This window comes from Neofelis nebulosa, chromosome 17, assembly GCF_028018385.1.
Source record: "Neofelis nebulosa isolate mNeoNeb1 chromosome 17, mNeoNeb1.pri, whole genome shotgun sequence".
In the NCBI taxonomy this organism is placed as follows: domain Eukaryota; kingdom Metazoa; phylum Chordata; class Mammalia; order Carnivora; family Felidae; genus Neofelis; species Neofelis nebulosa.
The window spans coordinates 8,348,126-8,372,066 of record NC_080798.1 but is presented as its reverse complement, the minus strand read 5'-3'; the positions used below and the strand labels follow the sequence as shown (position 1 = coordinate 8,372,066).

Sequence of the window (23,941 nt, the reverse complement as noted above, 5' to 3'; positions counted from 1 at the left end):
TCTCTCTCTTGAAATAAATAAACATTAAAAAAATTTTTTTAAATAAAAATTAAAAAAAAAAGAAAAAAAAAGGAGCACAGGAAGGAGACACACCGATGTGGACAGGGCCCATCTTTGGGTGGTGGGACTACATCATCTCCTTTCTACTTTGATGTTTGTTCTGTCCGTACAATGGAGGGACATAATCTATAAGCCTGGTGTTTCAAAGAGGCTCAAATTATAGGGTGTGGATTCAGTCTGAGGAACCAGTGAACTTATGCAGCCAGGTTTTAAAATCACAACTCAAGTAGGATAGATGGAGTTACTGAATTAAACAAGCCTCCCCTAGGCTGGCCCTGCCTCAAAGGTGACTGGGGCTGGGGTGGGGCCAGACCGAGGTGGGGAGGTGGAGCTGACCCTGAAGGTGGTGGGAGCCCTGAATAGTTTCCAGTGGAGTCAGTATGGGAAGTGCTATCAACCATGTGGTCCCCCTGAAGATGCCCACACCCGAATCCCTGGAACCTGGGAATATGCTGCTGTGTGCGGCAAAAGGAATTTCCAGGTGTGATTAAATTAATGGTTTTGAGATGCAGAGGAAGTGCCCCAAGCATGGGAACACACAGGCCTCTAGAAGCTAGAAAAAGGTGACAGCAGGTACCCTGCTGACACCCTGCTTTTAGCACTTTTGAGACTGAATTCGGACTTTGACCTCCTGAACTGTAAGAAAATAAATCTGTCATTTTAAGCCACGAAGCTGCTGTAAATTTGTGAGCGCAGCCATGGGGAAAGAACACGGTTGGAAAGCATAAAATATCTGACAGACCTGAGGTAGGACCTAGTGGCTCCCTAGGGCTCCGGTTTCAAACGAGGGGCAGGAAACCTCTCTGAGACTCAGTTCCCTTATCAGGAAAGTGGGGTGGCAGCTACTGGGCTGAAGCGAGGCCAGCATCCGTGGGATGCAAGTTAGGGTGCTCGTTATCACTGCGGCCATGCGCAGGCACACGCTTGAAAGTTTTACTTTGGGGACAGCCTCTGGAAGCTGGTGAGGAAAGAAGAAAAGGAGCCCAGGAGGGGCCGCAAACACCCAGCTGTAAAGAAGTTCTTCTGAAAGAAACGCGGGGGTTGAGGCTGACCTCAAGTTTAACGCGAATTCACGGTAGGCTGCCACGAGATGTAGACCCCGGGGGGATTTCCAGGCAGCCAGGTGTGCCCGGCACCGTGCTACGTACACTCTCCCTAGCCAGACCCCCAGCTAATTTCACACCGATCCTACAGAGAGGTCGGGATGACTGTCCCCCGGCACAGATGGGAAAAGAGAGGCTCAGATGGAAGTAACTTGTCCATTCTTATCCCACAGTGGGCCCTGAACCCTGGCCTTGGGCTGTAAACCCCTCTTTAGTTCTACCCTGTCAAACAGGTGCACCCGGTCACAGGGCAAGCAGCCCTGCTTTGGGGCACGGACGCTATTCTGCACCCCAGCCTCCATCCAATACCCGCGTTTCTTACTTCCTTTTCATCCAAGACAGCAAAGGTAGTTCGGAGGCAAGACAGCTCCCTGTCCTGAGGCACGAGGTTGGTTCTTCAGACTTCAAGACCTGTGTTCGAACTATGCTTCCGCTGCTAGCCGTGGGGCCTGGGGCAAGTTATTCCCGAGCCTCTCCAAGCCTCAGCGCCTCCCTCTGTAAGGAGGACAATCCCCTCCCACCGTGAAGAACAAGGTCACAACCGAGAAGCCAAGTGCCCGGCCCAGGGAAGGCATCCCCAAGTCCCGATTCCTTTCCCCTCTCCCTCTTCAGGACCAGTTTTACTTCTGCAAGGGTCTCCAGGGATCCTCTTGTGGCCCGGGTCTGAAGAAACCTGTGGCGGCTGCCCCTCTCCAACGTCCACTGCACCCTCTGCCTTCCTGGCAGAGCCTGTCATTCCGTTCTCCTGTTCCGCATAGACACGCGCCTCTAAGGAGAGGACCTCGGGGCTGCCTGGTCTAAGCCTGGGGACCTTGGCTGGCTGCCCATCAGCACCTCTGGGGGCAGGTTCTTGGGGGCGGCGCCCTGGCCGGGGCATTTTTATAAAGCTCTTCCGGGGGGTTCTGGGAAAGGTCCCTTCTCTCCCGCCACAGCAATGCCTGAGCCCCCAGGGCCTCCGGCGCCCCGCACTGGACCCCTTCTTCATGAGAGCCCAGCTCCCCACTCAAGTGCCGTGTCAAGCCAGGTCCGTTCGGGTTACTGGCGGCCAACAGCCTACGAATAGCTACCACCTACCTACGCGTCTCAGTTCTCAAGACCTCAGCCCCACAGAGCTTCTGTGAATAAGCTGCAGCTAAGTTTTTCCACAAGAGCATTTATAAAAAGGTCTCTGTAGCTGTTAAAAAACTAAAAGAGGGGCGCCTGGGTGGCACAGTCGGTTAAGCGTCCGACTTCAGCCAGGTCACGATCTCGCGGTCCGTGAGTTTGAGCCCCGCGTCAGGCTCTGGGCTGATGGCTCGGAGCCTGGAGCCTGTTTCCGATTCTGTGTCTCCCTCTCTCTGCACCTCCCCTGTTCATGCTCTGTCTCTCTCTGTCCCAAAAATAAATAAAAAACGTTGAAAAAAAAATTAAAAAAAAAAAAAAATAAGGGGCGCCTGGGTGGCGCAGTCGGTTAAGCGTCCGACTTCAGCCAGGTCACGATCTCGCGGTCCGTGAGTTCGAGCCCCGCATCGGGCTCTGGGCTGATGGCTCGGAGCCTGGAGCCTGTTTCCGATTCTGTGTCTCCCTCTCTCTCTGCCCCTCCCCCGTTCATGCTCTGTCTCTCTCTGTCCCAAAAATAAATAAAAAAAAAAATAAATAAAATAAAATAAAATAAAAAAAAAAATAAAAAACTAAAAGAAAAACAATTTTCCGTGGGGGGCTTTTGTGGCTTCATGGTTCACCATTTATTAAATGCCTCACGTGTTTCTGATTCTACAGGAGCCAGGAGCTACTCGCAGTGGCAAACACACGCCGACTCGGCCCCACGCTTTGCACTTTCGATGTATTATTGCTCATTTACTCCTGAAAGCAGGTCCCTTTCCTAAGCCAGGAGAGTGAGGCCCAGAGGTTACTTAAGCCATGGCCCTCGTCCTTGAGGTGGCCAAACGTGACCTTCAGTACCAAGGCACCAGGCAGGGACAGGACCGGGTCGCGTGTTGTACGAGCAAGGACAGGTCCTCACGCTGGCCTGGGCTCTGGGGAGCACTCTCCTGGAACTGAGTGTGGAGGGGAGATGTGAGATCAGCCAGGATCGGCCCGGCGGGAGGGGAGAAGGGCCTGGTCGCGGGCACAGAGAGGCTGAACCCGGCAGGCCCGGATCATCCAAAGAAAAGACTGGCCCGTGTCTGGTTCCTGGGAGAGGACCTCCAAGCCCCCAGAGCATCCTGCCGGCCTGCCCTCGGCAGGGGCCGGAGACCGAGTGATGAAGATCAGTCACACAGATGCTCCGTGCCTGTGTGAAGGTCCAGGCACCAGGGCTCAGGGGAGCATCCCTGGAGGGCAACGCTCCGCGTGCATGGTCACACGGTGGTGCCTGGGGACCCAAGTGCGGTGCTGTCGGGTGGCGTCTCCCCTGGGAGACGAGCGGGAGCTCACACCTGGTCTCTCCCAGACTCTGCCCTGTGCATCTTTCACCTTTGCGGACTATCGTCTCCCTTTTGCCGTGACGGGGGCAAAATCTAACGGGTGTGCCGAGTTTCAGGAGTCCTTCTAAGTAATCAGTGAACGCAAGGGTGGTCTTGGGGACCACGGTGCACAGTGTGTGCACAGCCCCACGTGACGGGAGCCGTTGGTCAAGAAATGCCATGCTGATGCCTCAGACTTGGTTTCGAGGCAGCCAGGGAGGCGCTTCACGGGTAGGGAGACTAACATCGCAGATCTACATGTGGGGAACGGACTGGAGGAGGCCGGGGCGATGGTCCAGGCCAGAAGCCAGAGCCGGGACTCTGAGGACAGAGGAGAGAGAACCACGGTTTGGGAAACGTAAAGAAACGGAGTGATGGCTGTGCGGGGCTGTCCCAGTTAACGAGGCCGTCAACCGAGACCAGGACCTTGGGAGTTTCTCACAAACGTGTCTGGAAAACATACACTATTTCAAGACTTTTCCACTTTCACCCAACGGGCAAACTCCCCTACGAGAGAAGCGGACAGTGCTTGGGCCAGGTGCTGAGGGCTAGATGGCCACAGACGTGACGCCCAAGTGGGCCCGGAGTGAGGAGGGGCTGCCACGAAGTCACCGAGGGAGTCGGTGACAGAACGGCCTGCCCTGCATCTGTCCTTGTTTTTTACACCACATCCGTCCGCCCTCACAGCCCAGGAGAGCCCGAGATTCTGACCACCCCCAGCCCCCGCCCCGGCCTTGAAGACCACCGTTCTCTGCCACCGCCTCCAACTTCACTCAGGTCCACCAACCTGACCCGTGCAGTTCCTTTGCCACTCCAAATCCCAACTCAGATTATCTAATTTATTTACTCTATTGCTTACTCAGCCCTATTCTATGTACAGGGATGACAACGGAGACAAACCAAACTCTCTGCAGCGCAACATTCACTCATACAACAAATATTTGTGAGCACCTGCTATGTCCAGGCACCGTTCGAGGCCCTGGGATTATGGCTGTGACCGAGACAGAGGCTCCTTACTCTCATGAGGCTTGTATTCCAGCCAAGGAGACAGGAGAACAACGAACTTCACAAAGGAATTCTACAGCATGCTAGAATAGGCTAAGCACTATGGAGGAAGCAAAAGTGGGGCAGGGAAAGGGGAACACGGTGGCGGCACGGGGGCAAAGGGGTTGGCTGAGTCACACCGAGGGAAGAGCTACAACAAAGTCCCGGGTGGGACATGACGACAGGCAGCCAGTGTGGTTAAGGTGCAGGGGCCACTGTCCCTGCACCTGGGACTCTCTCCCTCCCTGTCCCAGCCCCTTTCCTCTATCTGAAACAGGGGTGTTTGGGAATGAATATGGAGGGGGAAACCTCAGCCTTGGACTCAAAGGAATGGAAGGATTGAGAAGGCAATGGGGGGAGGTGGGGCGTGTCTATGTGATAGAATAATGGCCTTCATACGTGTCCAGCCCCCTAGCCCCAGAACCTGTGAATAGGAGACCTCACATGGCAAAAAAGGACCTTGCATGTGTGATTAAATTAAGGATTTCGAGATGGGGAGATCACCCTGGATGGCAGCATGGGCCCTGAATGTAATCACAAGGGTCCTCAGGTGGAACGGGAGGTGGCAGAAGAGTCAGAAGGAGGTGTGACCATGGGAAGAAAATTCCGAGAGATGCTGTGTTGCCGGCTCTGAAGACAGGGCTTGGGCCACAAACCAAGGAATGTAGGGGGTCTCTAGAAGATAGAAAAGATGGATTCTCTCTGAGTTTCCAGAAGGAATGAGATCCTGTGGACCCACTTCAGATTTCTGACTTCTAGAACCGTAGGAGGATAAACGTGTGTTGTTTTAAGCCACTAAGTTTATGATCGTTTGTTACGACAGCAAGAGGAAGTGGACAGAGGAACAGGGGAGAGAGAACAGGATGGCCTCAATCTAGATACATGGCTGGGAGACACGTCCTAGAGTTGGGGTCGAGCAAAGGGCTAGAGCGAGAGGAGACAGGGCCGGGGCAGGTCTGCCTCTGTGCATCAGGACCCAGGCGGGAGGCTGCTGCAGTCGCGGGGCCCCGGCAGCTGGGGAGCCGGTGGGAAAAGAACATGCAGCTGCGATTCTGAGAATCAGGATGTCGTCCTCTGCTGCTGGGGCAACCTCATCAGCGGTGTGGATGTGTATGAAACCCAGCAACAAGCCATCTGTGACAGAGGGAGGGAAAGGTGGCCTGGGGGCACCGAGGTGGGCTCATAATGGTGATGGTGTCCGCCCACAGGATTTCTGGCTTTTGTTCACTGTGGTTATCCCCAGCACCTAGAGCGGTGGCCGGCATGCAGCAGGCGCTCCGTAAGTGACTGTGACCGACTACCTGGTAACTCAGAACTACCACTTACAGAGTGCCACCTATGTCATGGTACTGGGCCAGAAATACTAGGCAGCAGCCCGACGAATCCTTTCTGGATGGGAGACAGGATCAGAAAGGTGATGGGACTTCTTCAAGGTCACACAGCAGCAAACACCGGTCCCAGGATGGGAATCCAGAGCTTTCTGGAGCTAAGTCCTGCTGTTCTGTCTGGAACATGGGAGGAGGAGAGGTCAGAATTAAGTCTTGAAGGATAAGTGAGGTTCTCTGGACAGACAGGTCACCGCAGGACTGACACACATACAGGCAGCTTCTCTATAGCTGTGGCGGGAGCAGGGGGAGCTGGGGGCCAGGTCACAGAGGCAGACTGCCTCTGGTCCATCTAGCAGAGACAAAGCCATGACGCCGCTTCCTTTTCTGATCCTAAAGCTGGCCTTCGTCTTCTCACCTCAGAAGCTTAAGTGACCGACCCTTCCACACCAGGCTCACCCCACTGGGGTAGAGATAGCGGCTGTCCCCTCCTTTACACCTGTTCTACTCCACTTCATTTGGGGCAGCAATAAGTCAAGCCAAAGGGCTCTATTTCCCAGGGCTCCTCGGTGGGGCTTGGGATTGTGAGTCCAGGGTTTTCTAGTCCACTGATGGGCCAGGAGAGGGACTGCAAGCAGTAGGTCAGTAGGGGTCATTAGAGGTCCAGACTGTGGGGGCACCCGGGTGGCTCAGTCGTTGAGTGTCCGACTTTGGCTCAGGTCATGATCTCGCGGTTCGCGAGTTTGAGTGACTGGGCTCCGTGCCGACAGCTCAGAGCCGGGAGCCTGCTTTGGATTCTGTGTCCCCCTCTCTCTCTGCCCCTCCCCTGCTCACGCTCTGTCTCTCTAAAATAAACAAACTTAAAAAAAAAAAAAAAATGTCCAGACCATGGACTTCTGTGCACTCTGAGGACAGGGGCCTTAGCTCGTCCTTTTCCATGAGTCACCTGGCAAGGCTCTGCAGCCCACCTGCCAGAGCCCCTGCTTCTCCACTCCTAACCCTGGGGTCTTAGATTCTAAACTCTCCGCCATGCCTGTTTCCTCATGTGAAAAATGGGGGTTATAGCTCATGAATCATGTGGTCTCTGTGAAGATGAAACTGTCTGATCCACCTCAGGCACTAACCACACGGTACACCCTTGGGGCCCAGGAAAAGCTACTCTCTCATTATTCCGGGAGCAACTGGGAACAGATGCTCCTGACGTTTCGGCCCCCAGCCACCTGGTGGCGCTGCCAACAACGCCAAGCCCAGGTGGCGCCCAGGAAGCAAGGATGAGCCATCTGGGTGGGAGCCACCCTTTCCCCCCAAGAAATTAGCAATTTAACGGGGAGACTCTGTATCTCCCGGGTGGAGATTTAAAATAAAATGAATGAAAGAAAGAAAAAGAAAAGGAAGACAATTAGCAATTTAAGAACTTGCAGGAAGTGTGATCACAGGCACAGAAACTAGAGAAGAATCAAGGGGAGCAGGAGAGAAAAGGGGGAAAATGAGAGACTGAAGGGACCTTCGCCTTTGGCCCCCATTGGCGCAGCCAGGGAAATCTGGTCCCCACTGAGGCTCCAACGCCGGCTGGAGCCTTTGCCAAGTGCATCAGTGCAGGAACTCCCCATCCAGTCTGCTGCCCCCGCCCCCACAAACGTGTCCCCTGGGTTGTCTCACCAACATGCGTTCGTCGGCCACTCACCCCAAGTCCACCAACTCTGCTTCTTAAACTTCTCTTGAATCGGTTCCCCTCTCTCTCGGAGTCAAAGAAAACCCCTCTAACCCACAGGGAACAGGTGAGCTCACAGAGCCTACCCTACGGGAATGGAAATCAACTGATAAGCACAGAGCAGCTCACTGAGCAGACCGTAACCAAGACAGAGTCTCCACTGTTCCAGGCTGAAAAGGCAGCAGTGAGGGGGTGTGCGGCCAGACTGGGGTGCAGTATGAAGCCACAGGAGGGCTGTGTCACAGGATCTTGTTTTGAAGGACCCCCACCCACCCCGCGGGGGGGCTGGGAAGGAGGGTGGCGGTCGGGGTCCGGTCACTCTTCGGCTCTTACACAACCGCCCTGCCCGGTGGGCACGGCCAAGCCCGGTGCAGGAAACCAGGAAACGGAGCCTCTGGGAGGGGCAGGGATGCCTTCCTAAGCGAAATGGGCAGCAGGGAAACCTCAGTGCTCGCCACTGCCTAGAGGCCTTTCTCCAGAGGCCTTTCTCTCCGCAGTACATGGTGTCCCCGACAGAGAGGGCAGGATAGACACCCACCTCTCACCTCCTTAGGCCGCTTGGGATTCTGGTCCTAACTTCCTCCAGCCCGCCCCTCCCTGAGGACCAGCACACTCAAGGCCCTTCCACCCCCGGGTGTATCGAACTTGTGTTAAATATTAGACACCTGTGAGGAGATGACAAGCAGAAGGCGTGTCTGTCCCTCTGTTTGCTCTTCAGGGGGAGGAGCGGTGGAAAGCCTCACTGCTTGTCTCACTGCTGCCTGTCTCTTCCTTCTCCCAGGCGGAGTGCCCTGACCAGGTCCCTAAATGTCCCTGCATGCTAACTGCTACGGAAGCTTTGTCACACGTGTTCCATTTCTCTACCCACCGACGTGGTGGCTGTTTTAGAAATTTTTAAAATTCTTTTTGCGAGCAGTCTGTTCACGTGGTTCTACATTCGAAAGGGAAATACCCTGGTCTCTGTCTTCCCCTGTCCCCACAGCCACCAGCTCCCCTCCCTGGAGAAACGTGGCTAGGTCTCCTGTGCCGCTTGTCAGACTTCTGATTCATTTAAGCAAATTCAGTGAGCTCTCTACCCCTTCGCACACAAAATGTCATGTGCCGGACGTGCTGTTCATTTTTCACTTACTAGATCTTAGGATTCCTCTTAAGCAGGCTTATTATCCTCGCTGGAGAGAGGAAGAAACAGGCTCTCAGAGGGGAACCACCTTGGCCGAGGCAACGACATCGTGCCTCAGCTGCCTGCTCCTGTGGGCTGCCTCCAGCTGGTACCTAAATGCTTCTTGGATTCGATATTCCCAACCTTCTCTCTCCTCCCTTCCTTCCCCTGAAAATACTAGTTTTACCCTAAGAGAGCGCTACCCAGCTAATTAGCAGTTACATTCTCCTTTACTCCAACACCCATAACTACATCCAAAGGAGCTCACATGGCAGGAAAAACAGCAGTTTTCCCATAGGGAAAGCAAATCAGGTTAAGACATGCACGGAAAAGAAGTCAGGAAACAAAAGAAGAGTCAATTTTAAGAAAGATTTTAGAACAATTCTTAGTATATTTTGTTTCTCTTCTATTGATTTTTTTTCTAACTGCATTAAAAAATGTTTATTTTTGAATATTTCTTTCTTTTTTTTTTAATTTTTTTAACGTTTTATTTATTTTTGAGACAGAGAGAGACAGAGCATGAACGGGGGAGGGGCAGAGAGAGAGGGAGACACAGAATCAGAGGCAGGCTCCAGGCTCTGAGCTATCAGCCCAGAGCCCGACGTGGGGCTCGAACTCACGGCCCGCGAGATCGTGACCTGAGCTGAAGTCGGACGCTTAACTGACTGAGCCACCCAGGCGCCCCCCAAAAAATGTTTATTTTTGAGAGAGAGTGCACACACGCGAGCATGTGCGCAGGGGAGGGGTGGGGTGGGGACAGAGACTCCCAAGTGGGCTCTATGCTGACGACAAGAGAGCCCGATGTGGGGCTCAAACTCATGAGTTGTGAGATCATAACCAGAGCTGAAGTCAGATGCTTAACCGACTGAGCCACCCAGGGGCCCCTAGCTGCATTTTTAACATTCATATTTTAACTACAGAATTAATACATCAGTCCTTCCTTTAAAATAATGTCTTGCACATCACCAACAAAGCTAAGATTCTCTTAACACTACGCTCCACCCTGGTGCCCACACCTGTGAGGTAACCGCTGTTAAAAGCTGTCGCATATCAGGGGCGCCTGGGTGGCGCAGTCGGTTAAGCGTCCGACTTCAGCCAGGTCACGATCTCGCGGTCCGTGAGTTCGAGCCCCGCGTCAGGCTCTGGGCTGATGGCTCGGAGCCTGGAGCCTGTTTCCGATTCTGTGTCTCCCTCTCTCTCTGCCCCTCCCCTGTTCATGCTCTGTCTCTCTCTGTCTCAAAAATAAAAAAAAGTAAAAAAGCTGTCGCATATCTTTTATCTGCAAACTTGTGTGTGCATTCAGAGCCTGAGGAAATGAAATGACTCCGATTTTTCTTTTCCTGAACAATATGGCAACAAGCATGCTCATTCACACCTTTGGCACAGGTGCATTTTTCCAGGATGATCTCCAGAAGCAGAGTTGCTGGCTGTGGACACTTGCAGTTTGGTTTTACTGGGGATGACCAAATTGCCCTCCAACCTGCCTATACCTGTTTTTATCCTGACTGGCAGTTCCTAAAGAGAATCATTTCCCTACAACTTGCCAGCACGTGAGATTAGGAAAGTCCCAACCATCTGATGTACCAACTGCATTTACTAAAAAATGATAAAAGCACTAACCATTCAGGGGCGCCTGGGTGGCTCAATCCGGTAAGTATCTGACTCTTGGTTTCGACTCAAGTCACGATCTCATGGTTTGTGACATCGAGCCCCGCATCAAGCTTTTCACTGACAGCACGGAGCCTGCTTGGGATTCTCTCTCTCCCCATCTCTCTGTCCCTCCCCCACTCAAGCACTCACTCTTTCAAAATAAACTTAAAAAAAAAAAAAAAAAAAAAAAAAGCACCATTCAGCACTCATTATATGCCAGCATGTGTTGGCACTAAGTCCACTAAGATGTAGAACAGGACAGACCCTGTGCTGGGCAAACAAAGACAGTAATATATGGTATGGCTACCATTTTCATGAAACCCAGAGTGATATTTAAATATGAAAAAAAAACTTACCAGAATGGAAAACAGATACTCAAAAACTTGTACACAAATATTCACAGGAGCATTATTCCCAACAGCCAAAAGGTACTCTCATTGCCTCCGTTACTGAACTCCAGTCCCACCTGTTCTTGAGGCCTAAAGTACTCCTGCCTCAGGGCCTTTGCACTTGCTGGTCCCTTCTCCTGAAATGCTCTCCCTTAAGTGTCCCCACGGTTCACTCCTTTACTTTCTTCAGCCTTTGATCACCTACTCAGTGAGGTTTTCCCTGGCTATCCTTAGGACTAAGCACCATCTGAAATAATATACTGACCTCACGGATCTCATTTATTGTCTCTCCATTAGGATGTCGGCTACATGAGGCGCAGCATTTTTGTCTGTGACTTCCACTGCTGTATTCCCAGTGTTAGCAATGGTTGCTGGCCATCGCAGGCACTCACTAAATGGTTGTCAATGGCACTAAATGGATGTCAATGGCATCCAGGAGTTTCTTTGTGCCAGGTGCTTTTTGTATACGAACTCCAACCATGAGACAGGTACCATTACTATTTCCCTTTTAGAGTTAAGTAACTTGTCCAATGTCAACATGAACTTCAAAGTCAAGATGAATACAATAAGGTCTTGGGGCACCTGGGTGGCTCACAGTTCATGAGATGGAGCCCTGGGTTGGGCTCTCTACTAACAGTGCAGAGTCTCCTTGGGATTCTCACTTGCTTTTTCTCTCAAAGTAAACAAACATTAAAAAAAAAAATTTTTAGGGGCACCTGGGTGGCTCAGTCAGTTAAGTGTCCGACTTCAGCTCAGGTCATGATCTCAGTTTGTGTGTTCAAGCCCTACACTGGGCTCTGTGCTGATAGCTCAGAGCCTGGAGCCTGCTTTGCATTCTGTGCCCACCCCCCTTCTCTGCTCCTCCCAGACTCGTATTGTCTCTCTCTCAAAAATGAATATTAAAAAATTTTTATTTTTAATTTAAAGGGGTGCCTGGATGGTTCAGTCAGTTAAGCGTCTGCCTTCGGCTCAGGTCATGATCTCATGGTTCATGGGTTCGATCTCTACATCAGGCTCTCTGCTGTCCGCACAGAGGCTGCATTGGATCCTGTGTCCCCCCGACCCCCACAAAAAAATAAAAGACTTAGAATCTACTGGAAACCTAGGGGAGATGACTACCTTCACCTGGGGGATGGGTAAGGGGGGCCAGGGAAACCCTCCTAGAGAAGAAAAAGGATATTTAAGCATAGTTTTGAGGAATATGGAAGAGTTAGGGTAGGGAGGGGTTAGATCAATACCTCATTCCAGGCAAATGGTCGGACAGGCAAGGGCCTGCCACCTTATGGAACAGTGTTAAACACCCTACGTTAAAACCACAAGATGTCAGAGAAAATACACAAATGGCCAATAAGCATAGGAAAAGATGTTCATCATCATTGGCCACCAGGGAATGCAAATCACAACACAATGAAGATACCAGGTCAGACCCCATAGGATGGTAATAAAGATGGACAAGGAGTGTTAGCGAGGATGTAGAAAAACCGGAACCCTCATTCACTGCTAGGGAATATAAAATGGCCCAGCCACTGTGCAAGAGCCTGGCAATTCCTCAAAAGGTTAAACACTGAATTATCCTATAATCCAGCAATCCCATTCCTATCTCCCAGGAGAAATGAACACATATGTCCACCCCAAACTTGTACATGCATTATTTGTAATAGCCAGGAAGTAGAAACAACCCAAATGTCCACCAACTGATGAATGGACAAAATGTGGTATATCCATAAAATGGAATGTTATTCAGCCTTTAAAAGCAATGAAGTATTAATATATGTTACCAAACAGATAGACCTTGAAAGCCAAAGGACCTTCTATGACATGATTCCATTCCAATGGAATGTCCAGAAAGGCAAATGTAGAGACAGGTCAGTGGCTGCCTAGGGTTGAGGGATGGGGGAATGGGGAGAGAATACTAATGAATGGATATGGGGTTTAGGGGGTAGATGATGAAAATGTTTGAAAATTAGATTATAGTGATGACTGGACAACTCTGTGAATGTACTAAAAACCACTGAATTGTTCACGTTAATAAATGGATGTGCATTATACAATACCTCAATAAAAGCCAATAAACTAACCAATAGGTATGAGATGCCACGAAGTGGTTGGGAGGGCAGAAGTGAGCCTGCAGAAGTAGGCAGTGGCCAGACTCAGTCCTGACTTTACCTTGAGGGCAGGGACTGGGCAGAGGAGTTTCCAGACAGGATCTGAAATGCCCTCAGCTGTGAGGCCATCAGGGACTCCTTGAGACATGCAGTTAGGCATAGAGAGGACATTCAGACTTGGAGAGGGACTCTAAGAGCACCGTGTGTGTGTGTGTGTAGAATCGCACACACTTGTGCTCCCTCCCCAGCGCAATCCCTGTAATCAACACCAGCATCTCGAGGGAGAGGCAGTGATGTCACTGGTTGGGGAGGAAAAGGCCCAGGCCAGGTTGTGGTAGAGACAGTTGCCATGGAGATGGTTTCTCTGGGAACCAAGTGAAAGCCACCAGAAGTGAGGGGGGCGGGCAAGGTGGCCTCGATTCTGAGAACTAGAAACCAATCACACCTACCCGCCTCTGGGTATCAATCACCATGCTAATATTTCTGGACATTCGTTATGTGCCAGGCTGTTGGCAGTGCTTTACCTGCATCGACTGCCAACTTTATGAGGTGGGAATTATTCAAAACCCCATTTTACAGAGGAGCAAGCTAAAGCCAAGAGAACTTTAGTAACTTACTCCAAGTCACACAGGTAGTCAGGACAGACCCAGGCTATCTGATCCCAGAGCTGAGCTGCTAATCACTCACTAGCCTCTCCAACGTGACATTGTGTCCACCTCCCACACCGTGTGCCATCTCTAGCACTCCCCATTCTCTAAGGACATCCGGAGCATCTCCATCACCTTCCAGACTTGTTCAGGTTTCACTATGAATCCAATTCAGTGCTGTCTACCTCCCCAGCCATGGGCTAGACTCCCAGAGGCTAGAAGCTAAGAAGGGCATTAGCTGCTCTTTCCTGCCCCCACCTCGGGAACCTGTCCCTGCTCTGGGCGGGCGCTGGCAGAGGAGAAAGGCAAAGGGCTCTTGAACTCAGAGCGGGGCTCTGCTGGCGCTGACCCAGTGCTCTCCATCGGGCAGTCCCCACATTCATGGGGACCTGTGAGGCATTCCTGTTGTGGTCCTCGGCCTCTGCCTCAGCCTCTCTCTTGCTCCCCGCAGCTCCCACTACAACTGGCCATCCCGAGTGCCGGCTGGGTTCAGGTCCTGCTATACTCCTTTGTGCTCAAGCAGCCCTGTGGGGACTCTGCATGTGTGACCCACCACATGGCAGGGACTCTCCACCTCTCTTTCCCCATTTGGAAGGATGGGCACGTTTGCTTTGAGAAAGGAAAAGCCAGGCCCTGGCTCGCTCCCATCAGACAGAACTTCAAAGAACACCAGGCAGGGCCACTCTGACTGTGGTGGATGAGACAGAACAAGACCACTCTGGAATCATATTTCAACACAGACAGATGCACAAACCTTGTCCAAAGCACAAAAATGACCCAGATCCCCTTCCTGGCTCAGAGCAGACGGGAGCTTCTTACCTTAACCATAGCATTAGCTGGGCTCACTCCTCCTGCCTCTAGATGAAGTGGAGACACCCAGTCCTGGACTTGCCTCTGCTGCCCAGCCTCCAATCCAGAGCCAAGCCTGCTTCCCGAACCCTTCCCAAAGCTACCTAACCCCACCCAGCTCCCATAAGAAGCTCTCCATAACACCCACTTACTGAGATGCCCCGAGGGACCCAATGGTGGAGGGCAAGAAACCCGATGTTCAACTATAGGTGCTCCTGGCAGCCTCTGGCATGAGGCGCGGACAGACGAGGAACAGACGGGGGAGTAAGACACCAGCCCCTCTGTAGCAGGCATTTGACCCTCAACGACAATTCCTGAGAGGCCTCCTTCCCTGCTCCCCACAAACACTGTCCTCTCGACTCTACATGGGGCTGGGGCTGAGCAAGGCCCTGCTCTTTCTCAATCTTGATCAGTTCAGCAGGGAGCGATGTGGTCTCAACTTTCAGCAACTCTGGAATGGAAGTACTTGGTTCTTGTTGTTCTCCGCTCTGGGCAGCGAGGATTACAGATCTGAGGGTGAAGGGGAAATCACTGAACCAAAGGTCAGGGAGGACCCGCAGCCTGAGTCTCATCCACACTCATGGTTCCTTGGAGTTTCTCTCAATCACTTGCCAACTTTTAAAACTTGGATCTCACAGGAAATGCTCGATTTCCAACTTCATAAAATCAGCAGCTCTGCACTGCAAGGTGGGGTCACCCCTGAGGTGCCTTTGGGGTTTCCCGGGGGCTCTGTTGGCCTCTCCTGAACACAGGCCCTTTGCATTTAAGGAGAGGCTTGTTCGTTGAGCCAGGAACTGTTCTACGCCTTTTCGTGTATTATCTGTCTGCACCACTGCCCTCTGAGGGTTCTGTTATTGTCCCTACTTTAGTGATGAGACCACTGCAGCACACAAGGGCCCGGTATCTTGCTGGAGGCCACAGCTCAGTAAGTGATGGCATCTTGAGCTCTGGGCACTAGGCTGTCAACTACCTCCAGTTTGCCCAGTCCTCTTCCTATAGCCAGTCCCTGTGGGCACAGGAGGGGGCACCCTAGGGCTGGCCCTAGCTTTCATCTTCCAGATGAGAAAATAGGCTCCCTTGGGAGGTGTGATAGGCTGGAAAATGGCTCTCCGAAGAGGTCTACATCCTAGTCCCCACAACCTGTGAACAGATTACCCTACCTGGAAAAAGGGAGTCTGCAGATATGATTAAACTGAGGATCCTGAATGCAGATATTCTGGATGATCTGGGTGAACCCTAATGTAATCACAAACCCTAATGTAATGTAAGTGGGAGGGCAAGAGGATCAAAGGAGACAATGGGAGAGGAGATGATAGAAGCAAAGGTCAGAGTGACGCGAGAAGGGCCATGAGCTGAGGAACACAGGCGCCTCTAGAAAAGCCAAGAATGGATTCTCCCCTTGAGCCTCCAGAAGGAACACGGCCCTACAAACCCATTTTAGACTTTCGGTCTTCAGAAGTGAAAGGGAACGAAAGTGTGTTGATCTGAGCCACTGTGTTTATGATGGTCTGTTGCAACAGCCACAGGAAACAAACACAGAAGACGAGCACCGAGGGTGCCGGAGCCAGTACAGCCATGTGGGGCCTACCCAGGCTTGAAGGGCCGTGGCTGCTTCTGCCGAGGGAGACACCACAGGAGCAGCGGAAGGGCTCCCGAGGACTCTGAGCTACTAGGCCACGTGGCAGACCTATGCTCTGCATGCCTGGCCCCTGTACCGTCCTTTCCCCAACCGGGCTGGCCTTGGCCCTCCTGCCCTTGTTTGCCAGGACACCAACCTCCAACTCCTGCCCCCTTCCGGCCCCGCATGACCCCGGTACCTGCCCTAGCACCTCTTCAGAGAGAATCTAGGTCCGTCTGATGCAAACTGGGTGCCTTTTCTATCATGCCAGGCCCAGTCACCTTGATTGGGAAACAGCGAGGGGTGGCTGGTGAGGAGGGCCTCCACTAGGGCAGGAAGATGGGAACAGGTTGGAATCGATGGAATTTGGCAATCGTGAGCAGCGGCAAACCTGAGGTGAAGGTCTAGATGAGGCAGCCTCCCGGCAGGCTAGGCCTTGGACTGCGGGTCAGGGACCTCACAGAGCCTAAAGAAGACAGGCTCTCCCTGGGGCTTGTGGGGTCTTGAAAGCTATGCGGTATCGTGGAGGCCTGGGCTCTAACTAGCAATGTGACTGCGCACAACCCCCTTCACCTCTCAGGGCCTCAGTCTTGCCCCCTGCAGGACCAGCAGGTCGGCCTGTGAGCTGAGGCCTCTTCTTAACACTGGTCTCAGACACTCGGGATCCCCCATAGGTGGCTGCTCTCCTTCTCCCTCCCTCGCAGCGCCAGGGCCCCTCCCCAACCCAGGCCTCTAGGGCCTCACTAACCAGGAACTGTTGCCGGGTGCGCCAGGGCCCCCAGAGAATCCCCCCACTCCCCCTCCCCATCAAAGAGCCAGGGTGATGCAACCTGCCTGCAATGGCCACTGCACTCCCCAAGCCTGGCTCCTCCGCACTGAAAAAGAGTCCCCAGAAGCCCCGCCCATGCTCCCAGCCCCAGCTCAGGAGTTGAAGGGACTGGGGCACCTGGACCCACATGCAAGACTCCAAGTCTTGGGGAGGCAGCGGCATTTGAGTCCTGGAGGTGCCATGGGTCTGGGGTCAAGAGGAGGTACAGGAGAGGGCTTGGGGTGCCAAGACCGGGGTTCACAGGTGGCCATGGATGACCCACCAGTCACAAATTAGAATACACCGGGAAGGGCTAGGGAGCTAAGTGTGTGAACTGGCACCCACTCAGTAGGAATCAGTCAAGCTGCTCTGATGGGACAGCTGGCACCAGGGCTGAACCGGGTGAGATCCAACAGCTAGGGAGAGAAAAAGCTGCAAGGGGCTGGGACAAGAGGACCAGGGTCCCTGCCCCAATGTCTCCTCAGTCAGCATATGTGGCATGCAGCCGACAACATGATTCCCATACTAAGCAAGTTCATGTCCAGTAATTAACAAATATCCTACCTGGCCACCCTCTCAAAAACCCATAATCCCAGTCTACGAGACAAAACCAAATTGAGGAATATTCTATAGAATGACCAACTCTTCAAAACCGCCAAGATCATGAAAAGACTAGGAAAGTCTGAGAAACTGCTGCAGAGACCAGAGGCTAAGGAGACATGACGACTAAATGTGATACGGCATCTGGAACAAAAAAACAGCATGAAGAACAACTAGTGAAATGAGAATAAAGCATGCACTTTAAAACCCCCTTATCTATGTGGGTTCTTTAGTTGTGACTCATGTACCACAGTAATGTTAGATGTCAACGAGGGGGAAAACTGGATGAGGGGTACATGGAAACTCTCTGTACTATCTTTGTGCCTTTTCTGTAGATCTAGTCCACATGTATATCATAGGACATCTTTTCAGAAAAAAACTCAGACTTTGGTGGGTAGTGGGGGGACACGACCCTCTGCCAGCAGTCTGTCCTAATCCTACCTATGGCTCAAATATCTATACTGAGAAGTAGAAGGAAGGTCGGTCCTTAAGTCTCACTTAAAAGGCTGGGCGATCTTTTAAAGCACTTACTGCTTAGCAGTGGGGATAAAACACAGCTGCCTCAGTAACAACCACCACCACTCCTTATGTAGCACCTGCTTGCCAGGCACTAACCTAAGTGCTTGACCTGAATTTATTTAATCCTCATAACAGTACTAAGATGTAGGCACTATTGTTTTGCAAACTCTACTCCTGATGTGGGGCTCGAACTCACGGCCCCAAGATCAAGTCGCATGCTCTACTAACTGAGCCAGCCAGGCACCCAAGAAGTAGGCACTCCAAACTGCCATGTATATTGCTATGTTTCTATGAACTAAACTTCATACTTTATTCTGGTACTATTCATGGAGACTGAGGCACAGGGAAGTAAGCAAAATTGCCAATAAGCTAATAAGTGGGGTAGAGTCAGGGTTTGAACCCAACGACCTAGCGCCACAGTCTGTGCTTAACTGTGACTCTGTGCTCCCCAGGTAATCATGTAGGTCAAGTCCTCAAACACTGGCAGAGTGGACAGCTAGTGCTCTAAGTGAAAGTGGTCCGACCCCAAGAAGGATTTCCTGCATGTAACAGAAGCCTGCATGTCTTCATTCCCAGATACCTCTCAAGTTCAGGGTTCCCCCACTTTCTTTGGATCTCATAACCCTCACAAGCGATGAAAGCTGAACTCCAGGTGTCCTGCTGTGGGCAGATGCAAAGTGGGGAAGGGTTTCTGAAGCAAAGACCCAAAACCACCTGGGCTAGTGGAGGGCCTACTGCACAGGAAGGGAATGGCCAGGAAGCCCCTCTGTTTAGTAAAGGGAAGTGCAGATCTCAGTATCTCTGGCAGGTTTGGGAAACTGATCCGGGAGGGGACAGCTGAAGCAGAGGCCCTTTTGAAAGAAGTGCTGAGGATAAGAGTTGATGGAGAAATAAGCTGATAGAGAGTAAGAGGATGGAGAAAAGGCAGTTACGGTGATGATGCCGGCTTCTCTGCAACCCACACAGGGATGTGCTGAGCGTCCATCATGTACGATGGGGAAAGGTGGGGATGGCTGGAAATTACTGAGACCTTGAAGGAGTGACCTACTAGCACATGCTGGATGTTCAAATGTCCGGGGTTTTTGCCAGAGCGGGAGGAAGGGCTAAGGGTTCCTATTAAAAATAAAATATGTTGAAAAATAAAAATGAAAATAAAAAACGTTGAAAAATAAAATAAAATACGCTGAACAGGTACATAAGAGCCCAGCTCTCGGTTTCACAGGCACCGACCTATTTGATTCTCACAAACAACCTCACCAGGTATACCTGATTTATTAATCCTCCTCATTACAGGTAGTTAGTCCCCGATCTACGAGACTAGAGACCTTGTCACTTGCCACCCTCAAAGGTCTGAGATTTGAAAGGCGCGCGATCTCATCGTGACTCACGCCAGACTCTAACCCACAAAGAGGTTTCCTAGCGTGGGGCAGTTGGGGGATGAGGACACTAGCGTGTGGCTGGCCGGAAATTCGGGAAGCAGGGGGAAAAGTGAACTGGTGCAGGTCGGGGGCGGGGGGGGGGGGGGGGGGGAAGGGGACCGAATCCAGAAAATCGCGGAGGGCGGCTGGATCCCAGAGTCAGAGGAAAGAGAGGCTCGGAACCCCCGGGGTAGGAAAGATGAGGAGGGTGGATCCCCAAATAGGAGGAAGGGAAAGGTCGAACTCTAGGGGTCGGGAGGAGGAGGGGACTGGATCCCAGGATCCCCGAGAGGTAGGGACCAGGCCCGCCCCCCGGTTGGGACCTCGTGGGGTGGGGCGGAGCGCGGAAGGATCCTGGCGGGCCGTGCTGCGCCACCCGCGGTATATCTGTCCCCAGTCCCCGGGGCCGCCTCATTCCCCGTCCTCAGATCACAATCTCTCCTCAGACTACCGCGACGCCATCTCCGCCCGCATAGCCCTGGCCATGGCTCTGTAGCCGCGACCCCTCCGTGCCCCGGCCCGTCTCTGCGCTCACCGCGCTTGCGCTCTTCGCTACCGCCTTCTTTCTTCAGCGGAGGCCGCCGCCGCCTCTCTGTTCCACAGCCATGGAGTGAGTAACCGCTCGCCCCTCCCTCTCCAACCGCCTTTCCCGCCCTTTCGAAGCTCGCGGCCTTCTCGACCAGGTCTCGTGGGGGTGGGGTGGGGAGACGGGAGTGAGGAATCACGGTCGCGCAAGCGCAGAAGAGGAAAGACGCGCCGTCGGCGCGTGGCCAGGCATGCGCATTTGGGCCGATGGGGGGAAGGGTGCGTTCTTGAGAATGTTGGTGTTTAAAGATGGCCTGTGTGCAGGTGCGCCTGCGCACTAGCCCCTAGAGAGGGTGAGTTGTCTCCCACCCACCATCTCCTTGAGCAAGTCTGTCCGCGAGCGGCTGCTCACGTGCACGAGCCACCAGAGCCCGCATTTCTGTGTGAAGGGCGGACGGAAGCAACGGCACATGCGCACTGACCCCCCGATCCCCCGCAGGCAGTTGGCTCGGTGGCGGAGCATGCGCTTTGGCCCTCGGCTAGAGAGCCGCGTGTGGAAGGGTCAGGGGTGGGGAGCTGTTCTCTGCCGGCCCCTCCACTCTCCCGCTCCATGTTGCTCAGGCGCACAGCACAACTTACCTTTGACTCAGGCACCCGCTCGGGGGAGGGGGACTGATTTAGATTGGGCGTAAGGCGAGGCTTAGAGGCAACCTGTTAAGAAGGGGGTGGAGCTAGGATCACCTTGGTTGCAAAGGGTGGGGCCTTGGGGAGCCCATTGTGAGAGGGGGCGGGGCTAAGCAAACATCGCTGAGGGGTGGGGTTTCAATAGGAGACAAAGCGGGGCCTTCGGGGGAATCGTCGGGAAGGGGTGGGGTTAAGGTAAATATGGGGGCGGGGCTAGAGGGGGTCATCGCTAAGTTGAAAGGAAAGGGTGGGACTTGGTGTTCTACGTTGACAAAGGGGCAGGGCTGGGGCAATTCCCCTGAGAACCGATTCGAGCTTGCATCTAGGGATGGGGTGGAGCCTAAAGAAGGGGTGTGGCTGGAAGAAAATTGTGGGAGTGAGTTTTTTATGAAGTTGAATAATTGCGGGCGGGGGGCTGGGAGGGGCTTAAGGAAATTCCCCTGGGAGAACATTATGTTTCTATATTGGAAGGAGTGGGGCTTGGATATTCTAAAGGAAAGTAAGTGAGGGCTAAAGAGAATTCCCTTGGGAGTGGGTGGGGCTCAGAGATTTGGGGAAAGAAAGCATTGGTTTAGAATTCTGCGAGGGCAAGGTGCAGTCTCGAGCCTAGTTGGAAGGGGGAAGGGAAGACCCTGGGGACGTGGGGGTGTGGCTTGGTTTCCCTGTGACTTTGCCTGTGGATAGGCTCTGACACTGCCTACTTTTGTCTCACATGTAGGTCTTCCACTTTCACCTTGGTGCCTGTCTTTGCCCCGCTGAGCAACTTCCAGAGCCTCCTTCTAGCTGTTGGTTCAGCCTTCTTCATTGTGACTCGTGCCCAGAGCCCGTGCTGCAGCCATGTCACTCCTGGCGACCCTGGGGCTGGAGCTGGACAGGGCCCTGCTCCCAGCTAGCGGTCTGGGCTGGCTCGTAGACTATGGGAAACTCCCCCTGGCCCCTGCCCCCCTCGGCTCCTATGAAATCCTTGGGGGAGCCCTGGAGGGCGGGCTCCCAGGGGGAGGAGAGCCCCTGGCAGGTAAGGACAGGTGGAGAATGGAGGTGGGGTGAGCTGGGGCATGGGGGACAGGGGAGAAGGATTCATTTATTCACTCAAGAAATATTTACTGAGCACCTGTAATAAGCCAGGTCATGTTTTAGGTGCTGGGGGATACAGCTGAGACAAGACCGACATAATCCCTGCCTTCCCGGAACTCACACACTAGTGGGGAGGCAGACAAAAGACAAATTAAGTGATGATATATTGGGATAAGTGGGAAACAGTAGCTGAGCCAAAAAAATAAAAACACAGCCTTAGTTTACAGTGAGTAGCGAGGAAACATACAGGTAACATTTTGGCTGAGACCTAAAGGCTGGGAAGGAATAAGACCCAAAGGAAGAGCTTTTCAGGTAGAGGAAACAGCATACGCAGAGGCCCTGGGGCAGGGGTTATTTTACTCATTAGTGTTTTCCAAACGCTTGGCACATGGTTTGTTCTCAATAATTAATGAATTAAAGATGAAACGGGTGTGTTGTGTGTGTGAGACCTAGTTTGTCTTTAGGGATGGAGAGTAAATCAGAAACTATGGACGTAGGGTAGTTAGTAAAGATTATTTGGGAATGGTCGAAGATCTAGCTGGTTGAGTTTTGTTGTTTGGGTCATTGGTTGGTTGACTGATCCATTGATTGGCTGCTTAATAGGTTGACTGGTTGGTTGACTGCTTCATTCACTTAGTTGATTGGTTGGCCAACTGGTGGGTAGTTGATTGGCTGGTTAAGTGGTTGGTTAGATGTTTGATTTGTTGGCTGGTTTCTTGAGGGGTCTGATGATTCACGGGTTGGTCGGTTGACCGATTGGCTCGTAGGTGGTGTCACTCAGTGAATGGGATGAATGAAGCCGACGTGAATGAGCACCAGGTGAGGCAGGAGACTGGGAACTCAAGGAAATTTATGTCCCTCCTCCAATTCTCCAGGTGACGGCTTCTCTGACTGGATGACTGAGCGGGTGGACTTTACAGCCCTCCTGCCCCTGGAACCCTCCTTACCCCCAGGTGCCCTCCCCCCACCCTCCCCACCCCCACCTGACCTGGAGGCCATGGCCTCTCTCCTCAAGAAGGAGCTGGAACAGATAGAAGACTTCTTCCTTGATGCGCCACTCCTCCCACCATCCTCCCCCCTGCCTCAGCCGCCGCCACCAGCGCCCTCCCTCCCTCTTCCACTCCCCCTCCCCACCTTTGACCTCCCCCAGCCCCCTGCTCTGGATACCCTTGACTTGCTGGCTATCTACTGCCGCAGTGAGGCCGGGCCAGGAGACTCAGGGTCGGCATCCCTGCCCCCACCGCAGCAGGGCCCCCCCCCTCCACCTCCAGCCTCTCGCCCGGCCCCCTACCCGAATCCTACCACCACCCGAGGGGACCGCAAGCAAAAGAAGAGAGACCAGAACAAGTCAGCAGCTCTGAGGTACCGCCAGAGGAAGCGGGCAGAGGGCGAGGCCCTGGAGGGCGAGTGCCAGGGGCTGGAGGCTCGAAACCGGGAGTTGAGGGAGAGGGCTGAGTCGGTAGAGCGCGAGATCCAGTATGTCAAGGATCTGCTCATTGAGGTGTATAAGGCTCGGAGCCAGAGGACCCGGAACAGCTAGAGGGGCTTTGGGCTGTAGGGGCACTGGCCTTCATCTCTGGCTCACCTCTATTTCTGGGGCTGGGGTCGGAGGATCCCACCATCCCCCTTTCTGTCTGACTTTCTCCCCCTCCCTCTCCTTTTATCTTTGACTGCTCTTGTCCATTTCTGAATTTGCCCCCCTTCTCCCACCCAGAATCCTGGAATGTCTGGCCTTACTCAACATCTCCACTTCTCAAGTAACAGCTGAGGGGCTGGGGGCCCAGAGACGGGGAGCTTGCAACCCTGGTCTCTCAATCAGGGAAGTGAGGCCAGGAAGCTATGCGGAATGAATGTGGAACAAACAGGGGAGCCCCCTGGGGATGTGAGCCAGGGAGGGTCTTAAGAATGGCCCCCGTATAATAATATAACCAAAAAAGCAAGCCAAGTGACCTTAGGGAAACATTTGGGCAGGAAGCCAAAAGGTGGCCAAGTTCACAGAGCAGGTGAATATGCAGGTGGGCGGGGTGGGGGGGGGGGACAGCCATAGTTGGGACTGGGTGTTCATTTTAGCTCTGGGAGGAAATCAGTGTTTTGTTGTGGGGGGAGGGGTCGTGTTGCGTTGGGGGAGGGGCTGCATCTAGATGAGGGAGGGCAGGGACTGGTCCTTTTGGTGGTTTGGGAGCAGAAATAAAATGAAGAATTTCCTCTG

The 23,941-nt window shown here is 52.9% G+C and overlaps 3 protein-coding genes across 9 annotated transcripts in view; 1 reads left to right on the top strand and 2 right to left on the bottom strand.

Annotated features, from left to right (window-relative positions):
* IL4I1 (interleukin 4 induced 1) overlaps positions 1 to 20,710 on the bottom strand; it is a 38,378-nt gene extending 17,668 nt beyond the window's left edge. For 5 of the 6 annotated variants that reach the window (XM_058706708.1, XM_058706711.1, XM_058706714.1 and 2 more), the window contains exon 1: positions 19,985 to 20,101. The gene's annotated coding sequence lies outside the window, so the exon portion shown is untranslated. Of the gene's footprint in view, positions 1 to 19,984; positions 20,102 to 20,613 lie in introns of those variants that run through there. The other variant, XM_058706709.1, reaches the window with a different exon arrangement.
* The window catches only part of NUP62 (nucleoporin 62), a 25,386-nt gene extending 4,669 nt beyond the window's left edge, over positions 1 to 20,717 (bottom strand). Inside the window, exon 1 of one of the 2 annotated variants that reach the window (XM_058706719.1) lies at positions 20,614 to 20,717. The gene's annotated coding sequence lies outside the window, so the exon portion shown is untranslated. Of the gene's footprint in view, positions 1 to 19,984; positions 20,120 to 20,613 lie in introns of those variants that run through there. The other variant, XM_058706718.1, reaches the window with a different exon arrangement.
* ATF5 (activating transcription factor 5) lies at positions 19,784 to 23,941 on the top strand. The gene is made up of 3 exons (XM_058706722.1): positions 19,784 to 20,059; positions 21,377 to 21,673; positions 22,608 to 23,941. Exons 2-3 carry the CDS (start codon positions 21,496 to 21,498, stop codon positions 23,270 to 23,272), a joined length of 843 nt encoding a protein of 280 aa, XP_058562705.1. The 5' UTR covers positions 19,784 to 20,059; positions 21,377 to 21,495; the 3' UTR covers positions 23,273 to 23,941.